The 16,831-nt window shown below is 42.5% G+C and overlaps 1 protein-coding gene across 9 annotated transcripts in view; it reads right to left on the reverse strand.

The window, feature by feature from the left end:
* Window positions 1-16,831, reverse strand: part of ptprfb (protein tyrosine phosphatase receptor type Fb) — a 167,089-nt gene that overhangs the window by 37,291 nt on the left and 112,967 nt on the right. For 3 of the 9 annotated variants that reach the window (XM_030752271.1, XM_030752273.1, XM_030752276.1), the window contains 7 exons: window positions 13,630-13,656; window positions 10,407-10,524; window positions 8,245-8,817; window positions 7,356-7,456; window positions 6,424-6,671; window positions 5,127-5,205; window positions 3,692-3,916 (listed from right to left, as the gene is read on the reverse strand). In XM_030752271.1, the coding sequence (XP_030608131.1) occupies window positions 3,692-3,916; window positions 5,127-5,205; window positions 6,424-6,671; window positions 7,356-7,456; window positions 8,245-8,817; window positions 10,407-10,524; window positions 13,630-13,656 (1,371 nt within the window). Of the gene's footprint in view, window positions 1-3,691; window positions 3,917-5,126; window positions 5,206-6,423; window positions 6,672-7,355; window positions 7,457-8,232; window positions 8,818-10,406; window positions 10,525-13,629; window positions 13,657-16,831 lie in introns of all 9 variants that reach the window. The other 6 variants (XM_030752272.1, XM_030752277.1, XM_030752275.1 and 3 more) reach the window with 3 other exon arrangements.

Genomic DNA, 16,831 nt, shown 5'->3' on the forward strand with positions numbered 1-16,831 from the left:
GGGTCGAGGAGCCCCTCGAACAACTGGGGCATAACCGGGGACACTTCCTCCATTATGTCCGCCCAGCTCGTTGTGGCTGTCGGCTGATGGATATCAATCGTAGCATTGTTGGCTGACAGACAGGGGTCCTGGCTGTTAGCCACTGCTACTCTCAACCTCCTTTCCAGGATTTTCTCTGGCATCAAGGCGCAATGAGAGCAACCTTGCGGGTCCGCCAGAGAAGTTTGAGCATGCTTAGCACCCATGCAAGCTATGCACATCGGATGAGAGTCCCTGCCCGAAATGGAAGCACCGCATGATGCGGGGCATGGGCGGGATGCAGCCTCTTTGGCCTTCGGTTCTGACCCTTTGGCGGGGGTAGGAGCCGTAGCCATCGTGGTCGGAAAGATGGTGAGACTGAGCTATACAAGGCTCGTCGTGACACGTTAGCCTGTTTGTAGCTAGCGCTAGCAACGGGGTTAAGTCCGAGCTAGTCGCCGTGAGAGTCAGCTCGTCGTGACACGTTAGCTGAGCTCTACCAGTTGATCCAGCTAACAAATTAATGCTAACTGAAACCTAACACTGTTTAGGGTCGGTTAGCAAATTAATGCTAGCCAGACCTAACACGGTACTGACCCGCTAACAAGCTAATGCTAGCCGGACACCGAAAAGCTCGCCGTGACGCGTTAGCCCAAGTTACACACACACACACAACGGCTACCCTGCTAATTAAACCCAGGTGACCGCTGAAGACAGCTCGCCACGACGCGGTCGCTGTCCAGGGTGTATAACTACCAGTACACTTCTTTCGAAGGACTTACTCAGCACAATCCAGACTGAAAACTGGAGAACTGCGTTCGGCGACGTACTCCTCTACGGGACGCCTGAGAACTGTTAAACAGCTAACCAAGCCAGCCTGGGCGCGCTGAGGGAGCCCGATGTAGTTTCTCACGGGAAGAAAGCGAGAATGAGTAGGGAGGAGCTGGTCAGCCGTGATAGTAGGAGGGGCGGGGCCCTGAGCACGGCTTGGCAGGTCTGTCGCAGACAGACGTGGTGTCATTGGAGCTTCCGTAGTTGGTCACGCCAAGGCGATTCCCATAGTGAAACACCGAACGAAGTTAGAAAAAGAACTCCTTCCCTTTATCAAAATAAAAGCACACATTAAATGCGAGCGCCTCCTCAAACATTAGTTCACTTCCTCTCATCTGAGCTTCACAGGCTGGACAGGACACAAGACAACACAAATTTTGCTACCCTCTTTTCCTCTTTCAAACACCACCCCTCCTCTCTGTCTCACATCACACAATATTTCATGCTACCTCCCTCCCTCACTCTCTTCTCGCATTAAATGATACTGTTTATACACACCCAGCATCTATCATCCCATTTCACACCTCCCCCGGCTTGTTTATCCGCCTTGGGTGCTGGGGAGACATGAAGGCACCCTCTCTTCTTCTGTCTCGCTTGCACTCTCTTCCCCCTTTGCCTTCCTTCTCTTCTTCCCTCCAACTACTGCTGGCTGCTTGTGGCCATTGATATACGAGGGCTTATTAAACCCTGGCGGTCTTGTCTGATTTACACTGGGGGAGTTTGGGTGGTTGCGAGAAAATGTGGTAAAGACACAAGTCATTTATTCCACTACTTGTTGTCTTATTCTCCTGGGTCTGGTGAAGATCCTGCTCGAGGCAGCTTCTACCAACTGCTCGATCCTGCTGCATGCTTTACCTTCTGTACCCGTGTGTTTAGTAATAAACGCTTGAAAGTGGCGCGTTGGGGGTGACAAAAACAAACACTGCTGTGCTATCTGAGTTTCCCAAAGAGTGCAGTTAGGGGATTTGTGCAGCAATCAATGACTGCAGTAGCCACCTCACTATTCAGTATGCTTAAAAGCACACACACACACACACAACTAGGATAGGAGGAATGAGAAAATCAAGGTGTTTACATGCTCTATAATAATCCTGTTACTGTTGATATTGTGCTTATTATATGCAGCAGGTCAGTTATTGGATTTTTTTATCCCTTATTGTATTTTTGAACCATGGATGGCATATTTCGAATGAATGTGAGAGCTGCAGCCTGAAGTGCTTTTTTTCCTGTCAGAGCATTTTGACAGTTCAGTTAGGGGACATGATATGTAGAAAAAAGACTCACTGTTTTTACAGTCTGTATGCAGACCTCTCAATATTTTCACAAAAACACTAATGTTCTGAAATGGTTTCAGCTTATTTTGATTTAGCTTTACAATGTGAGTCTTAGCCAGCCACATTTGAATACTCATTTTATGTCCAAGGATGCACTGCAACATCTAAAGATCTTTCACTTAATCCTTGTCATGACAACACCTTTTCTGTCTAAAGTCTTTGTCATGTGGCGAGGTTTTTCTAGAAAAGCATTTTTTTAATGTAACAAAAACACGCTTCAACCTTATTCTTCAAATTTGCTTTAATCTGTTACACTAATTCAGGAAATTAGTGTCCTATTTGCATACATTTGAGGAAATGAGGTTGCTGCAGAAAACTGAAATGAAGGTAAACACACACTGACTGACACACCCAGTGAGTGAATCTGATTGATCCAAGTGATTAAGTTTAAAAGCAGGTGGTTATAACACAGTTTAAGGAGGGGAAGCACAGAAAGAGAGAAATCCTGAGCACCACTGATCCAGCATGGTGTATCTTGCAGGTACGGTGAGTGTATTGCGCAGTGATGGGATTTAAGCATCTGCTTTGAAGTAAAGTATACCATGTTTGCCTGCTATAACCTCCCTTGTATGTCCCTCCTCTTTCCTGAGTGAAAGAGTGGGGGATTACTGGGGTGGGGGTTTGGGGGGGTGGCTTTAGGGACATGTAAAGCAGCATTTCAAGGGAATCAGGCCTGCTTTACAGACTCCAGAGACCCTGAGACCAGGCCCTCATCTCCCTCTTAACTTCAGCTGCACTAATCAATCTCCTCTGCTCTCTTCATGGTAGAGAAATGTGGAGAGGACGAGAGAAGCAGAGAGAGGGCTAAAGAAAAAGAACTGAGAGGAGAGAGCGAAGAGAAAGAAATAAGTGAAAAGTCTGGGATTGGGTTTCGGACTTGGAGCTCTTGCTCTCTCCCTGTTTTCGGTCACCCAGGGCACAGTTACTGAATATGCATGTCCCGGGTAGTGGTGAAGCCCAGAGCAACCGCAGCCTCTCATTCTTTCTGCAGTGAAGTTTACTCCAGACCATCCCATGGAGAGCTGGGCCTCCATGTTAGAGCTGTTTGACGAGTGCATTGGGCCCCCACTTAGAAAGCCAAGAGTCTAGTATTAGCATTGTAAAGAGATCTACATGGGGCCCTGCTGCTGCCAAAATGTCAAAGCTGGATCTCTGATGTCATTGTTAACTGATAAGGGAGTTATCAGGACAAGCTGCAATGACTTTTAGAAGCAGCAGTATTAAAGGATAAGTGGCAATAAAAACAAAAACAATTAGACTTCCCACTGCTATTCTGGTAACGCTTGAGGGGCAGGGTGATTAGAGTTTGAGGATGGGTGATAAACCTAAATAATCTGTCTAAGAAAAGAAAAGTTAACGTACAAATATACAGAAAAGCCTCAGGTTAATTCAGTTTTGTGAGAACAAATCCAAACTTTACTAATAAACAAAATAAAGAAACAAACAAAAAGCTAATACAGTTATGGCATTAAGACGGTCTGCCTTCAGTAAACGGGTGTTTTACTTACATAATGAGCAGTGTTGTCAGTCCCTTCAGATTGAAGTGCAGCCAAGACAAAGCAGAGATATTGCTGTGAGCTGGTCAGGGGCTTGTTGTAGAAGCCGTTGTACCTTTTCTCATCACCCAGCATAAAGGTGGTTGGAAGTGAAGCCAGCTTGGCAGCAATGTAAGGCTTGGAGGAATCCAAGTGACGTCGGCGTCTTAGGACAGGACTTTCGCTTGATTTGAGCAGCTAGGGAAACAGGATGGTCAAAATTAGTGGGTAGAATAAGTAATCTCTCAATAATAAACAGCATTCTCCATCATACTGTAAAAAAATAAAAGGGGTCAATCACTGGGACTTTGGTTTAAAACATCTCAGTATGTGCACAAAAAAAAAAAAAAGAACCAATATGCACAACAGCATCTGAGCTCTCTAAATTTCATCAACTCCTAAAGCCAAAAAAAAAACCAAACAACTTTTGCATTGATGCTACACGTCCAGGTTTGGTTGTTAGCACGTCCCCAAATTGGAGATAATGATTCCACATGGCTAAAATGGCCTTTGCACAGCGATATAACTGCAAACAATGCAGCCAATCTACGAAGTGAGCAATTAGCGCTTGCCCGAGCACACAAACTCAGCATGACTGCCAGCCTGGTTAATAAATGAGCAGGAGCATACAGCACTGCGGCATTGTGTTTTCAGCAGCATTTTGTTTTCTGTCAGTGATGTCTCATGCACTGCTCCAGATGTAGCTTTATTAAATCATTATGTCGGAGGGAGGAGACAATGGCCTGCTCGGTGTTTAATGACTCAGGGAGTCCCATCTCTCTCCCTCTCAGTCTCTTCTGTTATTTCTACAGGGAGCTTGAACAATAGCGATTCAGACCAACGAACCTCGCAGTTTACTTAAAAATTATGCTATTAATATTTAGGCATGTCATTTAGCTTAAATTCCCTCATGGACAAGGAAGACCTTTATTCAGTGAAATAATAAGGCAGTCATAAATCTTTATCCTCATTTGAATAACTCATGTAAAACTTTGTCTGGAGGAGACAAAGCCTAACTATTAACTATTTAAAGAAAAATATAGAGGTATAGCAAGAATTTTTTTAAACCTATGATTGTGAAAATGACTACAGAAATGAAGTCTAATTGCCTAAGATCTACAACAATACAAATAATTAGACTAAGATCAGGCTATTCTCTGTGCATGCAAATTGTTATATTCAACAGATGGGCACTGTCTGCAGACCTGGCATCAAATCAGGACACTCCCCACCTACCCAAGTGAGTCATTGTTTAAAATCTCTGTCTTGCCATGTCTTTCTACTGAAGCCCAGGAGGGTAGAGCTAATTACCTTCAACCAGTGACTTCCTACCCAGTTGGAACAGAAAATGCTATTTGTAACCCCTGACCTGGCGCATTAGCCAGTCAGCCAATCGGCTGGCACTCACCTCGTCCACGTCCATCTCATCTGGATTCTTCCACTTGCGTGTTGCCTGGGACACAGGCACCACAACGATGTAGTACCACCTGCCATGAAAAATAAAGCCTGCATTAAGAAAGACTGACTGATGCACGTACAAGCTGAGATCAAAGTGGGCCAAGTGCATTAATAACTCAGTCAAAACAAGAACTTTGACGTGATCCTTGTTGGGCTGAATTCAAAATTTAAGTAAAACACGTGTGGTTCCAACCGAGGTCGAACACCACCAGATTGGCAATGTATTCGCCAATTAATTGCTAATCACTAAGAACATCTGCCATGTAGACTGGAACAAACGCAATCCTAGTGAGGGGAGCCTTCAACTTACAAAAATCCCCATAGGATTCCTTAGGCTAATAGAAGCAGCTATGTGACTATTCACGTGTGTTCTCCTGCTTTCATTAAGAAGACCAAAATAGACGGGAAAGAAAGACATTAGAAAAACATTTAAGACTTTAGAGTCAATCTAAGAAGGCAGGTAATGAATGACTGAGAATGCTTTGGAGAATGTGGTTGGATTTTTTATATTCCGTGTCTCCCCGACTCTGTCGCAGCTAAAAGTTTTCCCCCAGTGACCACATGTAAAATCAGGTGCTGCTGTCAGTGAAAACAGGTGTTTCTCTCCCCTTCTCTGTGATTCAACAGTCACTCAAGTCTAGTAGTGGGAGAAGAGATGTATAACAAGACTCCTCACCCCCTCCCTCTCACCTACACATACACCCCCCCCAACCTCAACTCTCCCATCCCCAATCACAGGCACTCCCTGCCTGTCAATCTGTGCTGGACCTTGGCCAGCCCTGACAGCCCTGTAATCTTTTTACCAATCAACCCCGTGTACTCCCCCTTACACAGATGTGTCACTATGTGTGTACGTTAGCAGGAAAGGGTCAGGCGCAATTCTCCTCTAACAATTTATGTCAAAAGATAATACAGCGCGACCTGATGTTAAGTCTCAATTATCATCAGCTGCTGTGTCACAAAAATGTCTCACAGTAAAAGTTCTAACATAGTTTTAGTGCTCTTTGTGTTGCAAACACATTAGGCCCCAAATTTACAACTAAGCAGTTGTAAATTGTTTGATTAGCAATATTTTTAAAAATGTTGTGATATAATAAATACATAATTTCTATACATTACTATCTAAGTACATAAAAATCACAAAAAAAACAAAAAACAACTGAGTTTGCTGGCTTGTAACAATCACTATATATTGGTGAATTTAAGCCCAGAGCAAGCCTGAGCTGTCAGTCCCCATCAGTACGCACATGACACGTGTGGTGGTCTGGATCTTTGGCAGGGTGATGTTCATCTTGCCACCTTGAGCGTGATGTGTCCTGGGCTTGGTTTGGATCAGGTCAGGGGCAGTGCGGATGGACACCTGCTGCTGAAGACCTCCAGCAATGTTGCCCCTGCTTGTCAGTACAAAAGAGTAGTCGGTGTCTGGCTGCAGCTGCGTGATCAGCTTCCTCTTCAGGTTCCCCATCACTTCCACGCTTTGCTGGTTATACAAGATCTGTAAAAGCACACGGGGGGGGACCTGGAGTTGTGATTTACAGTAGTATAGATATACAGCCTGAATATTGTTCGCACACACGCACTGCTCTCTTTTCCCTCTCAAACCCACACACATATAAAAAAAAAAAAAAAAAAAAAAAAAAAAAAAGCAAAAACGGTATGGTCCTAAGGGAGGTGCCCATCTTATCTGATACCTCATCTCAAGTGCTTCAGCATCGCACTTGCCCACTGGCGCATATCCAATGTTCTTTTACACTTCAAATTGTCTTTGCTCCCCTATCATTTAGGTGAGAATTGATATATCACTTTGACAGATTATTACATGTCATAAATGAGCATGAATTGAGATTTTTATATATTTTGCTGCAAATACAGAAAGCGACTGGATCGCATTGTGTTACAAGTGTCAGCAGCTAATATTGCTTTTTCATATTACAAATGGTTGTGCAGTATGTTATAGTGTAGAATAATATTTTTTTTAAATCGAGTTATTCTTTTTTTGTACTGTATTCTTACATTAGAATTTTTCACATACAATTATAACCAGTATAACAAAGTATCTGTGTTTATAAAACTCCTGAAAAATGTTAATTTTGTTTTTGTCTGTTTGTATTCATGCTAAATCTTTTTGCATCTTCATTTCAGCATTGGCTATCTAAATTTCTACCTGGCTGGCACTTACCTTAAAGGGTGCTTGAGATTTATAATTTGGCGGCAAATCCCAGGTCAGCAAGACGGATGTTTTCATGACAGCTTTGACACCAAAGTTCAGGGTGGGGAAAGCTAGGACGGGGAAAATCCACTTATTAATACCTCAAGTAAGACATCTTGTACACCACAAAAAAGTAATCTCTGTGCATAATTTCATTTCACACTACTATAAAGCAGTACACGAGCAAGTCACCCCTTCTGTAAACAACATGAGCATATTCTGCTGTAATTCCTTATGACCAAACTTGAAAAGCCACAGGAGTGTTCAGAGTACATCAGTGATCATATTCACGCTTAATTACAGATCATACAAAAATAGCCCCCCATTTCCCTGAGCCTGTTCTATTTATTACAACCATTCCCAAGATGTACTGTACTCAACAGGCCGAGATCAGTGTGATTACCAAGAAATGTATATGACATGAGGAGTGGCAACATGTGTCTTAAAACAGGCATCATGCACGGTTATAAATAAGAAATCTTGCATTTATAAGATTATAAAATGCATGAGAAGCTGCATGCTGGGTAACATTTAGATTTGTGTGTAATGGGAGGGAGGATGAGAAGGCATGGTAATGTGACTGTAGCGTGTAATGAGATTAGTACTTTATAAATCAATAAACACAGTCATGTACCACAGTATGCTGAGTGCAAGATGAGAAAGACATGGCACTGATAAAGACGGAGCCCGTTAAAAACATAAGCGAGTGACATTTGTTCATGTGCGTGCTCACGTATGTAGTGAGTAATGACATAAGTGCGTGCACCTAAGGGTGCCAATGTTTATGTAATCATGATATTATGTTTCTCTGAAGTGTTTATGTATAAATGTTAGTCAGATGTCCTACCACTTATCCTACCATTCGACATGGTCCTGCTCTGGATGCTGGGGCTGAGGGGTCCGCCACCCTTACTGGTAAACGCCTGCACCCGGATGTCATAGGTGGTGTCAGGTTTAAGGTCCTGGATAGTCATGTGAGTTTCGGTCGTGCGGTTGGTGCTGTTCGTCTGACTGTTGATATCCCTGTATACCACCAAGTAATGTATGATCTTGCCATTTCTTTCTGCCAGCAACGGGGGCTCCCAGGTCAGCTGGGTACTGGACTGCGTCAGTCCTGTAACTTGTAGGTTGTACGGGAAGCCTGAGGGTATGTCTTCAGGGGTGCTGATCTCCTTTAGGTAAGCCTCGCCGATGCCCGCACGGTTTCGTGCGCTGAGGCGGAAAACATAGGTTGCGCCTTTGTGCAGACCAGTGACAGTATAGTGGTCGTCAGTCTTTCTCAGCTCGCGTGAGGTGTAGGTGTCCTCGTCGGTGCGCTTGTACTGCAGCTGGTAGCCCATCAGCTCACCCACCATGTCCTTGGGGGGCTGCCATTGGATGAGTGCTGTGTTGCCCGTGGTAGTGCTGATTATCATAGTGGGTTTGCCTGGCACTGGTTGCAGTAGAGATTGAAAGAGAGGAAAAAATTAACTCTCATTGTAATTCTTTTAAAAGGGCTAGATCTACTTTAAATACACATCAGTTTTATGGAGATACTGAATTAAAGCTTACAAGTGACCAATTAAACAACTATCCAAAAGAATAGTGCGCACAAAGTTAAAGCCATTTCAAGGATTTTGACTCAGTTACTTCATTCATTACCTCGCCCACCAGTAGGTGGAGGGAGGTAATGCTTTCTGTCGTGTTTGTCTGTCTGTTATAGAATAACTGAAAATTATGAACAGATTTCAAAGTTTCTGGAGCTGGGGGTGGTACAAGGAACAACGGATTAAATTTTGGTGGTGATCTGGATCATGATCAGGAATTTTTAAAAAGATTCTTTACCAATGTGAGACAGGGAGAATATTCACATATTTGTATGTAACCTTGTGAGGATAAGTAAGAATCCTCTAAAAAGAAATAGGCTACAACATAACCAGAAGTTCTGTCATATATCAAACTCTGCTTATGATCGAAGGAGGATTCCAGATCTAATGATCCAGAATGCTGGAAATTATTTATGATTGAGTATGACAATATGAGCAGTATCTATTGCAGCGTACTATCAGCACACAGAAAATTCTGGGGTGGGTGAGGTATGTGCACTACTGAATGCCCTTCCAGTTCATATATTTATATTTTATGTGTATATAATTTGTGTGTAGTATAAATGGACACTTTTACAAACACATTTTGTACATAAACTTATAGCTGGGATAGGCTCCAGCCCCCCCGCAACCCTGAACAGGATAAGCGGAAGTGAATGGATGGATGGAAGTTTTGTACATAAACTTATGTCATATAATGACAATTAAAATGGCTACTGAAACGTAATTGTGCTTGCACTCTTCTAAGTAGACTGAACTAGTTCTAAGTATTCTGGTCATTCAGTGTAAGACACTGTACAAGCAGCATCCCACTTAAACTAGCATGACATGTCAGTCACGTGGACAGTCTTCACATCATAGGCACTAAAAAAGATGGACGTAGGTTCCTGCCTTTTTTCTGAAGGTCACCAGATGGCGATAGCTGTGGTTGCAAACAGACTTCTGAATCTACAGAAGCCTCCCGACCTCTGTAAACGCTGTTGATTTCATTGTCTTAGTCACTCATTTTGGTTCATAATGAAATAAAAAAAAATGTAATCTATTTTGTAATCTTTGGTCACACCGTGTTTTAAAAAGGAGGACTAGCTGTAGTATTTTCTGCTTGTTCATCGCAATGAGCAATAAGCAAGTGGTTTCACATTCAGACTCGACACTTCTTGTCACATCTGGTTTTTTTGCAACCAAGATGCCGATGGCAGAAACATTTATCGCAAAGCTTCGAAACAGGGCTTCAGAAACCGGTGGCTGATGTCACGGTAGCCATGTCCATCTTTTATATTTTACATCTGTGCTTTGTATCCTTGTGAATTAGTTAAAAAAAGTTAATCAGTTTTAAGCTTTAGAGATTGTAAAGTGAACACACCATACTAAAATATTCTTTATCATATAGATATTCTCTGTATTACATGAAAAGCTCGAAGAGACTGATTCTGACCTGCTCCAGTTGTGGTGATGACTTTAGCTTTGCTACGCGCACCATCACCCTTTGTGGTGTATGCTGCTACAGTCACAGAGTAGGTGGTTTCAGACTGCAGTCCGCCAATTATGGCCTCCTGTAAAAGGGGGGAAAAAAAGAAAAAAAAAATCACAAGGTCAGATGTTAACAGGAGTCAGTGAGCCTGAGCGAAACCTCTTCAGTGGCAAAAACACAACCCCACTCTCACACAAGCTCCTATTCCCTGACAAACACACAGCACCAAAAGAAACCACAGTAAGATTAAATCCCCTTCTTCTTGATCAATTTGCCTAAAAACAAAATATTTCAAACTTTTAATAGAGAAAGAAGGGACACAAACAGGCCCGGGAACTTTTCTTGGTTATGAAAAGCTCCTGTACCCAACTATAAGGCACACGCTCAACCCATTAACTAACAAACCAACTAAATGAACCAGAACATCACCAGTGTGTCAGTTTTCATGCCTGCTGCATGGATAAGCATGAGGTAATACCCAGAGGAGCTTGGGTTCATCACTACACAGACTATTAAAGCCCACAAAATTGTACACTCACTGTGGGACTGCTGTAAAACTCTTGGAAAATAATTCTCCAGATAAAAAAAACATTGGGCTGATTTTAAAACATACTTTTTTTGTTTGTTTTTTTAAAGAATGAAATTAGATTCTTGGTATTTATTCTCCTCTGGCTGATTGCCCAAACAGTCTCTACACAAAAACACAGACACACTAAGGTGAATGAACAAATCAGTAACTCAGCAGTCAGGAATGAACAGACAGAAAAACAACTGAGGCAACACACTGTTATTGGTAACCTGCTGCAGTGCTGGCACTCACTTTACCAGACTGCATCAGTCTGAATAAAAACACACCCACACGCTGGAATTAAAACACTCTGAGCTTGAACAAAGCCCATATGCAAACAAACAGACACACAAACACACACATACACACACACAAGAATGCACATACTAATATACATACATACAGAATACACAGAGAGTACACATGCACATATAGATATATAAAATGTGCACATGAGCACGCACACAATTATGTACACGCACTCACTCAACAAATGAATGCCTACGGCTTGAGCACACATGCTGGAGCTGTCCGGTTCTGACTGGGTCCACTGAGAGGACGAATACACCGATGCCTACAAGCCTTCCTGCCGGAACTTCTCACAAACTTCTTAGACTCTTGGAATATTATATGGCTTTGCCCTAATGCTGTTTCTCCAACTAATGAAGTTTTAATTTCCTAACCATAGAAGAACATTTAACAGTCTATATAAGCCAGCGCTGTTTGACAATGTTTTTTACTGCCCCTCTCTTTAAGGGACATTTGGTGCTCCCCTACTAACCTTTAAGAGAGACAGGGGAAAAATGCTAAATTACTGTATCATAAAGCCATTTTAACTTTATGGAGGAAGTCTCATTACTTTAATCATACAAAATGGCTTTAACAATCTCAGTAGTGGCAGCTGCAGAGATCGTTCCTCCCTCCATTCTGGCAAGGTCGATTCAGGTCTAGTAACACTTTTGAAACTCAGCAGAAAATAGAAAAAGCAAGGCTTCAAAGTTTCCTTCAGAGCAAATGCTTAGAGCAGCACCAAAGGGCATTACAGAGATTAACAAGTCGACTAGTTATAGAAATGGATTCTTCTCTTCAAGCCTCTCAACAGCACTATCCTCAGTAGAGTGGAAAATACCAAGAGAAAAATGGGCAGCATTGTTAAAACAAATCCCTTCAGATAACTTTTCGCTTGAGCATAATATTTGATGTCCCTTATAAGTATCATTTGCTTTTTTAACAAAAGCCAAAACTTCCTGTAAACTAGAAACTTCCTGAGAATAAAGCCATGGGTCAGCAACACATGCTTATGCTTTCGCTGCTGACATTTGTCTCATACTACATTAGTTACCAAGCAAAAAGTCTGCTGTGGCCTAAACATGGCTGCTAAGGAAATAATAAAGATGTGTGAACAGATGTCCTCCTCTGATAGTGTGTAACTCTCTGTCTGTCAGGTGTTAATCAACACATTAAGAGGAGAGGGAGGGGAGGCAAGCCTGACTCATGCCACGTGGGTGTAGCTTGAGGAATCTGTGTGCTGCAACCAGATTTCTGTTTAGCTTAGTGCTAATAAGAAATAAATACAACAGCATGCAGACACTTCCCACTGGCTAATTTATGGAGAGAGAGAGAAAAAAAAAACCAAATGCTGATATTTCAACCAACAAGGAAAGAAAAATCAGCACCCATCAACCTTTACAGGTGGTTACTGGATTAAGCGGTTTTCAAGTGGGAAAAAAAATGAAAATATCTAAAATTAATGCTTTTATCAGACTTTTTTAAAAGCTGAAAACCTTTCTTAACATTGCTTTGGCCCTTCTTTGTACACTGAAAATGGTATCTGTTAGTCTGGCAGGATTCTATTGAATTTTCTGACCGGGAACAGTAAGTGGCTCAACATTTATGCTAGTGCAATATAACGTCTAGGGGCTAATAAGCCCTAACAAAGACCTGCATGACAGCCACAGAGCAGTGAGCTGCAAACCAGACGTGTGAAAAGAACATGAAAGGCTGGTGGCAATTTCAGAGATACGTGGAGCTGATAAAGCACACAGCTCCTCCCCTCAGATAGACATGTCATCTGAAATAGTACAAGAGACAGCAGGTTAGGCGAGCCCGATTAATGTTGGCATCACACTGGGATAGTGACACAAAGCCTTTGACTGCACTGTAAGCTCAATGGGGGAAAGTGCTTCATGCACACTGTACAGAATTGCCTCAGTTCACCTGCTACGGCCCAGCTGTTTCTACGAGTTTGTCTTCTGGTAAAATAGGCCTGCAAATCTTGCACTGAGACTGAAGTAGCTCTTAGACAAAAATCACACACACACACACACACACACACACACACACACACACACACACACACACACACACACACACACACACACACACACACACACAAAACAGAAAGCATTTGGACACATGTTTCTTGCTGTGGTTATGATAGGGTTATGATCTTTCCTGAGGGTTCACACCAAGTGGATTAAAGGCACGCCTTGCACAGAAATAAACACACACATTCACACACACAGCTCATAATCTAAACACACAAGCACCCCCAAACTGCAGAGGGGAAAATAGCCTGCCCTGCAAGACAACCCAGCAGCACACATGTGGGTTACTCACATGCTCGGTGGATTCCTCAATATTCCACTGATGGGAGAGAAGACACAGGACACAGGGCGGGGAGAGAAATGAGTCAGAAACAACACAACAGCCATGGAAAAAAAGCGCTTGTCTTTTTTTCACAGACAGATGAATGTAGGTGTCAACAGAGTCGTGTGGTAGAACAAAACAGTGGGATAGAGTGTGATGGAGGAGAAGGAGTAAAAAAAAAAAAAAAAAAAAGACAAGTTGACTGGCATAAAACAAATTGTGTAACCAGATTTGTGAATTTTATTGTTTAAGATGCACTGCCTTGTTTCTCATTTGCCTGTGAATCCAATAAAAAGCCTCCCTCTCTCTTAATCAGAACATTCAGTATGGTGACCGTCTCACTTTGGATATGAACTATAAACTTTGCACAGTCTGTGAAGCATTTCCTTCTATCTTACAGAAATTGAGGGAAGGCCTTTTATTCATTAGATTTCAATATGTTTTCAAAATGTTCTCCTTGCTCGCTGTGCCTGGCCAAGTGATTCCTGGGGGAAGTGAAAGCCCATTTCGTGCCGCGGGGCTCCGTCAGTGCTGAGCATGAAATCCTATTACCAGTGCTGCTATGCTAGCCCTGTGACATCAAACCCCATCGATGCAGAACGCCACTGCTGGCGTTTACCAGCAACGTGCTCCACAGTTCAGTTACTGCAGAGGGGTTCACTGATGGGTGGCCCGGCTGACAAGGGGCACGAGAGATGACACTGTTGACACTGATGAGGGACAACATGGAGAACAGAAAAAAGGGGGTGGGGGTGAGGATGGAGGAGTGGGGGGGGGGAATGTTATCATTAGGGTGCATAAGTATTGTCACAGCTGCTGGTGGACTGTACCACTGAGGACAACAAACAGAGGGGAGAAGCAATTGATGATTTTGGGACAAACCAAATATTTAATCATCAAGAATTACACTATGTAACACGATTTTTGTCTTAGACGGGCAAGTGTTATTTTCTAACTCTAAATTATAAAACAATAGAAAATGTCCATTATTCCCATCAAACTTTGCTTTTGTGGATTTTAGAATGATTTTTGCCCCAGAATAGCTATTATGTTATTAGTTGGTTATTTTTTCTTTTAATTGAACATTTGTAACATTTTTATAGGCAATTTTTGAAGTGAGAACAAAAAAAGGTTAAAACCTAAATTAAAACCACTAGTAACTGGCATTATTATTAAAACACATGAAAATATCAAAACTGGAGCAGTCCTCATCTGCCCAGCATCTAAACTTTCCTGGATAATTTCATTAATATGACCAGAGTCATATATTTGAATCACAATTTTAGCATTTTAAAAGTAAAAATTGCGAGAGCAAAACTAAATCCAAATATTTTCCTTGACACCATCAGTGGTATAAAAAAAAAAAAGAAAAAAAGAAAGAAAGAAAATACACCTTTTTTGGAATTTGGTTTAACCAGTCACAAAGTCTACAAAAAATACAAATACTCTGAAGACCAAATTTGGAAGTAATGCCTGCCCTCCTGATAACTCAACATTCCTTTCTTGCTATTCTAGACTTTCACAAACAAAGGGAGCAAGCCTCACACACTGCTGATTTATTGTGCAGTGGGGAGACGGTGTTCATCATCCTCTATTGACTGTTGGCATATGAAAAGACAAAAGACCCAACTTCTCCTCCTCCCTGTGGATGGTCTTTATTACCAAGCAGTTAAGTGAAGCATGAGCAAGGCCCCTGTAAGGTCCCAGTTGCGACTGGTCGAGGCACATCACACATCAAAAACTGCTGCCTCATGCTCCCCAGACATAGCGGGGCACTAAAGAGTACCATTAAAGAACAGCTGCTGCTTAACTCCATGAATAACAGTTTGCAATGTTCCTAATTGCTTAATTTGTTTACTGTCAACTTCACTCAGTATGTCAACAGAGCAGGGAACACATTAAGGTTTGCAAGAGTTCCTATCTCATCTTGGGCTCAATCCCTTCCTATCAGAACTGTTTTCACTTTTTTTTTTTTTTTGCTTAAATCCATAGGAGAATTATAAATTATCCTCCATTTATATTTCAAATGCCAACGCAAGCTGAAAACACATCATTGCTGATAAGCGTCGTTTGTGGAAACGGAGCGGTATAATTTGCAGGCGGGTGAATGCAAATGTGATGACATGGGCTGAGATGTGTGGCTATAAAAATGGGAACGAGGGGGGAACGAGTGATGTGGAAGAGAAGGAGCTGTCATGATTGATGGAGTGAAACGGGCTGAGGTGCTTCTTTTCTTTTTTTTTCCCTCCCCGATTCCCATTCAACTCCAATCTGAGGCGGCGAAGGCCGTAGACGCAGTGAAGCATTGCCTCGCTCACACAAACTACAAAAATGCATGAGTGGTCAAACAAAATGAACCCGGAAAGTAGTGCTGAATAAAGGCAAACTTGTGCAGAAAATGTATGGAAGCACCGACAGTGGCTAATGGCTTCAAACTCAATCACAGCACCTTCTGCACACTTTTATGGATGTGTATATGAAAAATAGTGCCACAGAGGTTGCTGTGAGTGCACAGTGATGGAGCAGACCATGTGGTGTGGAGCTGCCAACTCAGGTCCAGGCCACTTTTCCAACAGAAGTATTTGCAAAGGGGTCGATAACATCACACTGTTAACATGGCCTCTGGTTTAAATTTAGCAGGGAAATGAGGGCGCTGTGTGGGCCTCCTGCTTGAAAAGAAAAGAGGCGCTTATACCGCCCACGCACAGCCAAGCTCTCCTAGCTCTCCTCCCAGCATTTCAGCTAACCCTGAGAGAGGGCGAAAAGGAGAGGAGCCAGAAACGCAGAGACAAAGAGAAGGGGAAAGGTGATAGCCATTTTGACAGGATCTGCAATTCAATCAGTCGGCTTAGAATCGTGATTGAAGGTGAGGCTGAGGTATGATATGAGAGCCCTGGAAAATTTTGATTTTTCTTTTCCTCCTGGCAAGCTTACTGTGAATCCAATTCAGGTAAAGGGGCGGATATGGAAGCGATTTCACAACACATTAGGGAAATTCATGAGAGAAACACTATGGGATGTGCCAGGATAGAAGAATATTGTTTTTTTTCTTTTATTCATCATCAATTACAGGTGTGCGTATAAGGGATTTGCATGTCTGTAGGATGAGTCATGAACTCTTCTCAGCCAGCTGGAACACCTACTACAAGGTCGGTCTAAGCAAGTGAGCGTG

This window comes from Archocentrus centrarchus, chromosome 17, assembly GCF_007364275.1.
Source record: "Archocentrus centrarchus isolate MPI-CPG fArcCen1 chromosome 17, fArcCen1, whole genome shotgun sequence".
NCBI lineage: Eukaryota > Metazoa > Chordata > Actinopteri > Cichliformes > Cichlidae > Archocentrus > Archocentrus centrarchus.